This window comes from Alosa sapidissima, chromosome 22 (assembly GCF_018492685.1).
Source record: "Alosa sapidissima isolate fAloSap1 chromosome 22, fAloSap1.pri, whole genome shotgun sequence".
NCBI lineage: Eukaryota > Metazoa > Chordata > Actinopteri > Clupeiformes > Clupeidae > Alosa > Alosa sapidissima.
In genome coordinates this window covers 6811191-6823690 of record NC_055978.1, presented here as the reverse complement: position 1 = coordinate 6823690, position 12500 = coordinate 6811191, and the positions used below count along the sequence as shown (strand labels likewise).

Here is a 12500-nt window from a genome sequence, read left to right as displayed (position 1 = left end):
ATATCTTCCATGTACAGCCTACTGTAAGAACCACACACTCTGGGCCAGATGTACGTACATTTGCGAACGTAGCGTTATCAGCGTCATGGACACACCGCAGATTGTGAACGCTGTCAGACCCAAGTTTCCGTCGTATTTATCAATCGTTCAATCCTTAGTGTAAACTGCGCCTTTCTCTGCCTTTCTCTGCCCATAAACACAATTTACAAACGTCCACAACTGAATGGCAGCGCCTACATACAAGCGCAGTTGAATGAAGTTAACTGATGTCAACATTAAAAAGATCATGAAATAATACCATACATGATAAGATGTAAACAAGCAGGAAGATAATGAATATCAGTAGTTCTACTCAAGCTACTTGTGCACATATTGTAGGCTATGGAAGACTGGTCAAATCTAGCAAGTAGGGAAGTTTAAGTGAATGATGTGAAAGTGAAAGTAGGCTAAGACATTCGAAAGGCCCACGAAAGTTAAGGTTGCTTTTGGTAGTACAAATACTTTCACCACAAACACTGGTGCTCTAAATAGCGATTCTGTTGGCTTTGAAAGGTTCTCTTATTGACGCATTGAACTGCAATTTGGATTAACAAATTGCTTTTACAAGGCGGAAGTATTTAGGCGCAGAATAGACGTGCGCTTTCAGGAGCAGTCTTTGTACATACCGCGGAATACATAATTAGGCGCTCTTTACTCTTCCCCTCCCATCTTTTTATGCTAAACTCCCACTTTCCCCTGGATCCTCCCATGAATGCATATGCATGTCATGACAAACGCAATCTGCCACTTTCAGCTCCCGCGACAGGCAGTCTGCGCTTTTACATCATTGCGGCCTGTTTGTACATACCTCGCAATGATTTTACACGCACATTGCGAAACAAAAAACATTGCGCAAAAGCGTTACACATACTGTACATCAGAGTCATGGATACCCTACTTAAGCAACAATTAGATCAGGAAGAGTCTAATGATCTGCCATTCATTCATTCATTCATTCATTCATTCATTCATTTATCTGCCAGTTCATTCAATCATTTATTCATCCATCAATCCATGTGTCAGTTCATCCATCTATTAATTAATTAATTAATTCATTCATTCATTCATTCATATCTTTCTGCTGGAGTTAGTAGTCAAATGCACTGCTCCTTTTTTGCACCAGTTCCTGTTGTTACATTACATTACATAACATTACATTTGGTTGACACATTTATAACCAAAGCAACTTACAACATGGTAAACAGGTTAAAGGTTTAAAAAAAAAACAAAAAAACAATTCTCCTAAAAATTCTAGAACAATTTAAAACAATTTATGTAAGAGGTAGAATACAACAAGAACAAGTTAGTGCATCAGTCCGTGCTGTTTTTATACAGTCAGGTATAGGTTTGGGTATCGTTTGGGTTTTATCCGATACCGGTGCTAAATTGATATATTTAAAATTGTTTTTACAATAAAATGGTCTAAAGCATGAATTGTTTTTTTTTATTGATAAGACAAATTTGAACATGAAATTGAACTGTTATATTCCATTTACTATCAATATGTCATTGCTTCTACGCATAATACATTTAAATGTTAAACAGCTATCATGGATACACACACAAGCTCTGCTTTCAAGTTTATCCAGTGTAGACGGCTTGCCATATCTTATGTTAAAACGGCTTGCCATGGAATTGCCATGTCATGGACACGGCATTTGCAAGTAACCTAATCTAACGTTGAGAGACTGCTTTAAAGTTTATTCAGGGTGTTCGCAAATGCTTCAATAAATTTGATGTCTTGCCCCATAACTGTTTTGGGGAAAGTGTGTTGTTGTTTTCAAGTTAAAGATATCCGTTTAGGTCCTTTGACCTTCTTCAGGTTATCAGGTTTATAGGAAAATAACCCGATGAAGGTGGAAGGACCGAAACATAGTTAATAAATTAATATTTGCAAGAGAAACAGTGTGCAGGAGTCTCTGAGTTCCATGATTGTTGACTTCCGCCAGCACTATCTGTCTTGTAGCAGCACTTAGTACCGTGATGACACTGTATCAAACGTTTATCTGTATCATCATGACCGAAACCACTTGAATCCAAAATAATTCTACACATAGTGCCTTTAAATCACATGATCCTTTGATTTTGAATCCTACGGAATTCTATACACTTTAAATTGCATGATCCTTGTATATTTTAATTGTACACAATTCTACATAGTCCCTTTTAGATTGTGAAATTAGGTTTTTTTTTTTTTAAATCTCATTCCTGCTGACTGAGTCTATTTGGTGAAACTGTAGAGATAAGATGAGGGGGAAAAAAAAGTGTATCCTCCTACATGCCACTAAAACAAAAGACAGAGACATGGATGCCTTAAAATGACAGAAAAATAAAAATCAGTCAAGACAAGTATGCTGGCTTTGATTGCTTGTTATCTATCAAGACAAATGATTATGTCTACACACACACACACATACTCTCTCTCTCTCACACACACACAAAGACACACCACACACACACACACACATCTTACACACACATGCACACATGTACACACACACATCACCACTCACACACACGCATCTTATACACACACACACACACACACACACACACACACACACACTCTCACAGAGCCTCTTGGCCCCATATGTGTTGTTTCATGTTGGACTGGTTGGACTCCTTGCTCTTCATAAAGGCTTTGTTCACAACTAAAGCATCTCCTATTCGGCTCCCTGACCCCAGAGACCCCTGATAATTGGCCCTTTCTTGTAGGATGTCCATGCATTAGCCATCTACAGGGCCCCTGTGAGGATTTCTCTAGCTATTTGCCACATCAGTAAAGGCAGGGATATGAAAGGCAGCATACAATTAACTTTCAGTTTTTTTTTTCTCCATCCTTTAACTCAGCTTCACAGCAAGAAATAAAAGCACTTTATTCAATGCATGAACAGAGACACTTATATTCACACACATAGCAAGTGGCCGCTCAGAACAGGACACACACACACATATGCAAATACACACAACATTTACATACACACACACACACACGCACGCATACTCACACATACACACACACACACAGACCTTGCATACACACATAACACACACATTATCAAAGTGCACACTCCCCACCCCAGCACACACACACACACACACACACACACACACACACACACACACACACACACACACACACACACACACACACACACACACACACACACACACACACACAGCTATCTGCATCCAAATGTGTGATGAAAGCGTGCCCAGAGAGGCATGGTGTGTGAGAAGCGAGAGCTAAATGCCAACAGCAGCAGCAAACTTATCTAATGTTTCCCTTTCACCTGGCCATGTTAAATCTGCCCGCACTAATGGATTCACCATCTCTGTTCCACACCATCCTATTCTAATCCACACTGAAGAAGGCCTGTTACAGGGTATCTATGCACAGAGAGAGAGAGAGAGATATATATATATATATATATAGAGAGAGAGAGAGATAGAGAGAGAGAGACTGAAGGACATAGAGAGACATAGAATGGAGAGAGAGATATAAAATGGAGAGAAAGCGAGGGAGAGAGAACAGAAGGGAAAAGAGAGAAAAGTGATGAAAAGAACATATGATAGTGACAAAATGAGAAGAATGAAAAAGAAAACAAAGCGTCGATACCAAATCTTGCATCGCCCAGCGAAAATTAAACGAAAATCATAGCATTGCTCCATGTGTCAGAGCTGCTTCAAAATGGAAGTGCTCCTTCCAGTGCCTATGACTATAACATTTCTAACAAGGTTCATAAAAATAAGACAGGTGGGTAGACAATCAAATTACAACCTTCTTGGCAGAGGTAACAAGAGAACCTTGTTACTGCAGACACACGCTCTGAAACACGCTCAGACACACGCCCGTGCAAACACATACACACAAACATACACACACACACACACAAATAAACAAATAAATACTTGAGAATTTTTCAGCTAGTACTGGCATCTCTTGGGGAACACATGATTACATAATCACCCAGTCAAGGAGCCAAATACAGAGATCTTAAACCAGAACACACACACACACATATGAGTGGCCGTCTAGGCCTTAATTCATACTTGGTCTTACACACACTATCATAATCTTGCACATACACCACTATACTCATGCACACTCACTATTATAGTCATTTTACATGTATGTATGAGAGGGTATAGTCGTGTATGTGAGAGAGTATAGTAGTGTATGTGAAGGAGTATAGTAGTGAATGTGAGAGAGTATAGTAGTGTATGTGAGAGAGTAAAGAGTATAGTAGTGTATGTGAGAGGGTATAGTAGTGTATGTGAGAGAGTTTAGTAGTATATGTGAGAGAATATAGTAGTGTATTTGAGAGACTATAGTAGTGTATGTGAGAGAGTATAGTCGTATATGTGAGAGACTATAGTAGTGTATGTGAGAGAGTTTGGTAGTGTATGTGAGAGAGTATACAAGGATACAAGGATACAAGGATACAAGGAAGTTTATTGTCACATGCATATAGTTACTGGAAGTAAGAAATGCAGTGAAACTATGTCTGGTGTCAGCCTATTTGTGCATTTATGGGGGGGGGTAAAAAGTGCAGTAGAAGGGGTTTAGTAGATTAAGTGGCAAGGGCTGCATAAGAAAGGTGGGGGAGGATTGGAATTGGGCGGGGGGCACCAACAAGGAGCACCCAAGAGCAACAGGGGCAAGGAAAAACTCCCTTACCAAGGAAGAAACCTTGGGCAGATCCACGGCTCAAGGGGCTAACCCAACTGCCAGGGGTCTTGGTGTGTGTGTTGGGGGGATGACAGGGGAGATGGGATAGTGTGCTGTGTATGTGGGGAGAGGGCAGTGTGCAATATGTGTGTTGGAGAAGCTTCCTCATGAGACAATGTGCTGTGTATGTAGGGGAGAGGGGGGGGGGGGGAGTGTACTGCAAGTATGGTGAAGGGACTTACTATTGCAGAGTACTGTATGTATGATGTATGTGAGTGAAGACAGTGAAGATGTGTGTGTGGGCGGAAGGGGAGTGGAGCAGTGACTGTGTGTGTGTAGTGTGTGTGTGGGTAGGTGGGGGCAGTGTGCTGTAAGTATGTAGAGGATGTGTGTTGGAGAAGATCCTGAAGACAATGTGCTGTGTATGTAGGGGGGGGGGCAGTGTGCAGCAAGTATGTAGAGGAGGCTTACTGTAGCAAGCAGTGTGCTGTATGTATGTGAGGTGATGACAGTGATGATGTAAGTGTGTGTGTTTTTTTGTGTGTGTGTGTTGGGGATGGGGGTGGGGTGGGGGCTGGGGGCAGAAAGGCTAGGCAATCAAGAACAGGGGTAGATAGATGGAGGAGAAATCAAAAATAATAAATAAAAAGTTCTATGGAGATGTGCAAAAGTTGGAGAAAGTCAGATATGTGTGTGTGTGTGTATGTGTGTGTGTGTGTGTGTGTGTGTGTGTGTGTGTGTGTGTGTGTTTTGACGTGTGATGAAATAAGAAAATAAATAAAAGGTCTGTAGCATAGGGAGAGGGATGTAAAAGTGCTAAAAGTCATGTAGGTGTGAGTGTGGGGGGGGGGGGGGGGTGTCATGAGTGCTGAGGAGTGAATGAGTGCAAAGTCAGTATAGTGTGAGTTCAGAGTTGGGAAATGTTTGAGAGTGCTGAGCAGTGAATGTGTGCAAAGTCAGTATAGTGTGAGTTCAGAGTTCGGATGGCCTGGGGATAAAAACTTCTCCTGAGTCTCTCAGTTCTGGCTTTGTGACTACATAGGCGTCTTATTGATTTCAGCGGTAGGAATAATCCATTGTTAGGATGAGAAGAGTCCTTCAGAATCTTTTGGGCTCTTAGGAGTACTCTTCTGGAATCGATATCTTGTAGAGCAGGGAGTTGAGTTTTTACAGTACATTCAGCTGAGCGCACTACTCTCTGCAGAGTACTATAATCTCTAACTGTGGAGGTCCCATACCAGGTGATGATGCTACCAGTTAGAACACTCTCAACCGCTGAAGTGTAGAAGGCCTTCATGATGGATGTAGAAACTTTGAATTTCCTTAGCTGACGAAGGAAGTAGAGTCGTTGTCTGGACTTCTTCAGAACATATTGAGTGTTAACAGTCCATGTTAAGTCTTCAGTAATGTGGACACCAAGGTATTTAAAACTTGTGACTCTCTCTACAGGTTGCCCGCTGATCATTAGTGGGGTGTAACTGTAGTTCTGCTGCTGCCTTCTGTAATCCACTACCATTTCCTTGGTTTTAGTGATATTCAGTGTCAAGCTGTTAGATTGACACCACTGTGCCACCTCATCAACCTGATCCAAGTAGAGCTGTTCATTGTTGTTACTAATCAGGCCCAAGATCACTGTGTCATCTGCAAACTTGATAGTATAGTAGTGTATGTGAGAGAGAGTTTACTAGTGTATGCGAGAGAGTATACTAGTGTATGCAAGAGAGTATAGTAGTGTATGCAAGAGAGTTTAGTAGTGTATGCGAGAAGGTATAGTAGTGAATGCAAGAGAGTATAGTAGTGAAAGTGAGAGAGTATAGTGCGGTGTATGAGAGAGTATAGTAGTATATGTGAGAGAGTATAGTGGTGTATGTGAGAGAGTATAGTGGTGTGTGTGAGAAAGTTTGCATGAAATGGAATGAAATGTCCTTTTTGGAATGTTGCTGGAATGCTAGCTAACTAGCTAACTGCAATGGCAGCAATCTTTCAGATCTCAGTTCACTAAAATATGACCAGAGAGGGTTAAGCGGAGCTAGTAATCAAGGATCTTTGATATGACTTCGCCAGACAAAAAGGAGCTGGTAGCCTAGGCAATTACAATAGAATAGGCACCCCTCATGTCTTTGTAGCCTAATTTGCATTCGGTTTGCAGTAGTAGTTTAATATTTAGTCACAGAGGACTTGGCTGATTTTTTCCTCGACCACTAGGTCTACACGAACATTGTTGACAGTGTAGGTCCCGCCCCTTCCTTGATTTTAATTGGCTAGCTAGAGAGAAGTGACATTGACAAACCAATCAGGAACTGAGAAATCAAACTCCTTCCGTTTCATGTAAACTCCCTTCCGTTTCATGCAAACTCTCTCACACACACCACTATACTCTCTCACATTCACTACTATACCTTCTCGCATACACTACTAAACTCTCCCGCATACACTATTATACTCTCTCGCATACACTACTAAACTCTCTCGCATACACTACTATACTCTCTTGCATACACTAGTATACTCTCTCGCATACACTAGTAAACTCTCTCTCACATACACTACTATACTCTCTCACATACACTACCAAACTCTCTCACATACACTACTATACTCTCTCACATACACTACTATAGTCTCTCACATACACTACTATATTCTCTCACATATACTACTAAACTCTCTCACATACACTACTATACTCTCTCACATAAACTACTATACTCTTTACTCTCTCACATACACTACTATACTCTCTCACATTCACTACTATACTCCTTCACATACACTACTATACTCTCTCACATACACGACTATACCCTCTCATACATACATGTAAAATGACTATAATAGTGAGTGTGCATGAGTATAGTGGTGTATGTGCAAGATTATGATAGTGTGTGTAAGACCAAGTATGAATTAAGGCCTAGACGGCCTCTCATACACACACACTCACACACACACACACACACACACACACACACACACACACACACAAACAGGCCCCTAAAAACACCTTCTCAAAGGACACTCGGCAATCAACACCAGCTGTCTTCCTCTCCTCCTCTTGCGCAATCTCACTTTCTTTCTCTCAACCTCTCCGACACTCAGTCCTATCACTTAACTGTCTGTGTGCGTGTGTGTGTGTGTGTGTGTCTGTGTGTGTGTGTGTGTGTGTGTTTGCGTGTGTGTGTGTGTGTGCGTGTGTGTGTGTGTGCGTGTGTTATGTGCATGTGTGTGAGTGAGTGTGTGTGTGTGTGTGTGTGTGTTGCTATGTGTGTGGATGTATGCGAGTGTGGGTGCTTGTACAGTTCAAGTTCAAGTTTCTTCACATAACCCTGTCTCGCAGGTTGACTGACAATTCTTCTCTCTAATGTCCAGTGAATTCATTTAGGCACAGATGGACTCCACTCAAGTTGTAGAAGCATCTTAAGGACCATTGAAGTAGGATGCTACTAAAATAATGGAAAGACTTTGGTCTCATGCTCTGCTAGGATGCTTGTGTGTTTGTGACCTGTCTCATGCTCACCTATAGGATGCTTGTGTGTTTGTGACCAGTCTCATGCTCACCTATAGGATGCTTGTGTGTTTGTAAGCTGTCTCATGCTCACCTATAGGATGCTTGTGTGTTTGTGACCTCTCTCATGCTCACCTATAGGATGCTTGTGTGTTTGTGACATGTCTCATGCTCACCTATAGGATGCTTGTGTGTTTGTGACCTCTCTCATGCTCACCTATAGGATGCTTGTGTGTTTGTAAGCTGTCTCATGCTCACCTATAGGATGCTTGTGTGTTTGTGACCTCTCTCATGCTCACCTATAGGATGCTTGTGTGTTTGTAAGCTGTCTCATGCTCACCTATAGGATGCTTGTGTGTTTGTGACCAGTCTCATGCTCACCTATAGGATGCTTGTGTGTTTGTGACCTGTCTCTGGCGTCGTGAATAAAGCTTTGTACTCCTCCGTACAGTTGGCTTGCCTGTGTGTTACTTTTCCACCTCTCTGTGGATAAATACTTTATTTTTACCGCCCAATCTCTCTCTCTTCCAAAATGACGACTATCTCTCCTTCATCCAGCATTTTCTCTCTTCCTTCCCTCCTCTTTCCTATCCCTCTATTCCCCCTCTTTTTCTCTCTCATTATATCTCCCCTTCTCCCCTTTCTCCTCTCTCATGCTATCCTGCTCTTTTTTTCTCTCTTCTTCCTCTCCTCTCCACTCTCCTTAATTTCCCTCTCTCATCCCTCTCTTTTCTCTTTCTCTCTAACTATATCTCTCATGACTCTTTCTCCACTCTATTCATTCTCTCTCTCTCTCTTTCTCTCTCTCTCACCCTGCCCTGGTCTTTTTCTCCTCTCATTCTATTCCTCCTCTCCTCTGCACTCTCGCTGTCCTCTCTCTCTCTCTCTCTCTCAGTTCTCTCCATCCTCCTACACTGGTGTCACAGGCAGAGTAAGTGGGTGTTGTAGCAGGAACAGAACTCATGCTGTTTAAATAGGCGATATCTGTCTGTCTGTCCTCCAGTCTCATGGGTACACCATGGTCTGCTCAGCACCTGCTAGCTGAGAACAACCCCTACACATACACACACAACACACACCACTCTCATAGACATACACACACTCACAGACCAGCCAACATTAAATAAACCCCTCCTCTCCCAAAAAGACCCCCCATCCCAACACACACACACACACACACACACACACACACACACACACACACACACACACACACACACATACACACACACACACACACTCATACTCATACTCATACTCATACTCATACTCATACTCACACACACAAACACACACACACACACACACAGATCTTCCAGTTTCCATCTACCATAACACAATCAGCATTAACAGCATCTAAGCTAAGGAAATTAACAGTCTTATCGCTGATGTACTTAGAGCTTGGTATATGTGGTATGAAAAGGATGGCTGTGTGAACATCATAAAAACTCTCATCTTGTCATTGTGTGTGTGTGTGTGTGTGTGTGTGTGTGTGTGTGTGTGTGTGTGTGTGTGTGTGTGTGTGTGTGTGTGTGTGAGAGAGAGAAAGAGTGAGACAGATAGAAGCAGTATGCGTGTGTGTATGTATGTGTGTGTTTGTTTGTGTGTGTGTGTGTGTGTGTGTGTGTGTGTGTGTGTGTGTGTGTGTGTGTGTGTGTGTGTGTGTGTGTGTGTGTGTGTGTGTGTGGACGTTAAGACCTTACCTGTCTCACACCTCTTCCCAGTGAAACCCTGCTGGCAGATACAGGTGTCCGGGGAAACACACGAACCCCCATTCTGACAGAGGCCATCACACAACGCTGTAGTTAAGGATGAAGAACACACACACACACACACACACACACACACACACACACACACACACACACACACACACACACACACACAAACACGTAACCAAAATATTCTCAAATCAAGCTGAAAATGTTATGTGGATTTGCGGAACACACATTTTTAAGTTAATTTCTGTGCTCCATTTGGGCCTAGGGAGACATGACAGACTGTGAGGAGAGAGGCCAGAAGGTGAGGGGGATTGTGGGATAGTGGAGGACCTACGCTTGCAGACGGTGCCGTTTCCGATGTAGCCTGGCTTACAGGAGCAGCTGTGACCGCCCACGGTGTTGAAGCAGAGGGCGTTCTCATCGCAGTCGTGCTGCCCGCTCACACACTCATCATGCTCTGTAGAGGAGACGGAGGAGACGTTAGATACACACACACACACACAGGTACACACAGGTACACACAGGTACACACAGGTACACACACACACACACACACACACACACACAGGTATACAGACACTCACACACAGGTATACAAACGCTGGTGACTTAAGCCCCCAACGTCGTCTTCCAGGCAGCGCTCTATGGAAGGCATTAGGGTTAGGGTAAGGTTAGGCAAGGGTTAGGGTAAGGTTAGGGTTAGGTGCCTTGAAGTCAACGGTCCCAGCACTGCCTTGAATTCTACGGTGGGGGTTTAAAACACCATTGAGTTATACAAACACTCACATCCATACAGGTTCAATACAATAGCAAATGTGCTTCTCTTTTCATCCTCTCTCTCTCTCTCTCTCTCTCTCTCTCTCTCTCTCACTCCAACTCACACAAACATAGAGACACACAATCAAACATGCTTATTGTACATGTTCATACACTCATCATGACCAGAAACTCTAACTGTGTATTAAAAGTGTGTAAAGATGGCCCTGAGATGGACAGAGGTGCTGAGCAGGCCTATTTCCTGGTGCCCTGCCAGTGACCAGGTTACCCTGGCAACGACCCCGCTCTCCCTGCCTCTGCGGGAGCTCTTATCGGCGTGCTATTGAGCCCGGGCTTCGGCCTCCGTGCAAACGCTCATAAATATTTCTCTTTGAAGGAGCCATAGCTTATCCTCACTCACGCACAAGCAGTGGTGGTGTACCACTGCGTTGGAGAAAGGCGAGGCACACCACCACCCACACATACACACACACACACACACATGGATATGTCACCGCCCGAGCAGAAAGCGGACGCTTTTCATTCATATCAATTAGGCACACCGGGGGGTGGAGGTGGTGGAGGTGGAGGGGCACGAGTCAAAGTTTGCTACTCGTGGAAAATTTGCTGACAAAAAGCACTTCAAAGAAACAGTTCACCCCGGCTTTGCTGAAGGCAAACACACACACACACACTGGCACACACACACACACAAACATACACACACAGATACACGTATGATAGGTATGAGAGTCAACTTTTCAGAAAAGAGTAAAAAAAGTGAAGAATGTGCCATGGCAGCAGGGTGACCCATTTCAAGAGTGTGTCGTCGTTATGACACAAACACACACACACACACACACACTGACTGCCATACCAGTACATCCCATCTTCACTGAAGGCAATCGCACACGTACACACACACACACACACACACACACACACACACACACACACACACACACACACACACACACACACACACACACACACACACACGTGATTATCTTTGTGGCTATGTGCGCACATAAGCTAAATGACACAGACACAGAAGCTAAATGATACTGACACAGAAGCTAAATGGTGAAATGAAACAAACAAGAAAAGAATACCAAGTAGATATCATCAACACTTTGTGGATTCCATTTAGTGAGAGATGATGACCATGAGAGAGACTACTGACAATCACGTATGAGTGTGAGAGAGAGACAATAGTGTGAATAAAAGACAATAGACTGAGTGATTGAGAGAGGAGTGCGAGAGAGAATAAAGTAAGGATGGAGGACACACACACACACACACACACAGGTCTGTCTCATTCTTAATTGCATGTGACAGGGCTCTTGTCCTGCAGTCGTCACACTTATCCAGCCGTGACAGGTCTGATGACACCAATTACCCTCCGTAATTACACATCCCAAACACACACACACACACACACACACAGACACACACACAGACACACACACACACCAATCTGGACTCATACACATTACATACCTATACAAACACGCACATATGCACACACAGACACACAAACATACTTGGACTTGTACTCTTTTCACACATTAAACTCATTACACACACACTAGCTAACAGAAAAGTCTCTTATCTCCTGTTCTGACTCATCCATAAGTGTCCTTCTGTATTATTACTGTAAGTGTCCACTTCTCAGTGCTGGCCCCTAATCTTTCCCTTAGATTCTCCTCATCCCTTGGGTCACACACACACACACACACACACACACAGGTTTGTCTCATTCTTAACTGTAAGTGTCCACTTCACAGTGCTGCCCCCTACTCTTTCCCTT

The 12500-nt window shown here is 43.1% G+C and overlaps 1 protein-coding gene across 2 annotated transcripts in view; it reads right to left on the bottom strand.

Moving 5' to 3' along the window:
• The window catches only part of nell2b (neural EGFL like 2b), a 78354-nt gene that overhangs the window by 17461 nt on the left and 48393 nt on the right, over window positions 1-12500 (bottom strand). For both annotated transcript variants that reach the window (XM_042079003.1, XM_042079002.1), the window contains exons 14-15: window positions 10269-10391; window positions 9917-10012 (exon numbers count right to left, since the gene is read on the bottom strand). In XM_042079003.1, coding sequence (XP_041934937.1) covers window positions 9917-10012; window positions 10269-10391 — 219 coding nt within the window. The remainder of the gene's footprint in view (window positions 1-9916; window positions 10013-10268; window positions 10392-12500) is intronic.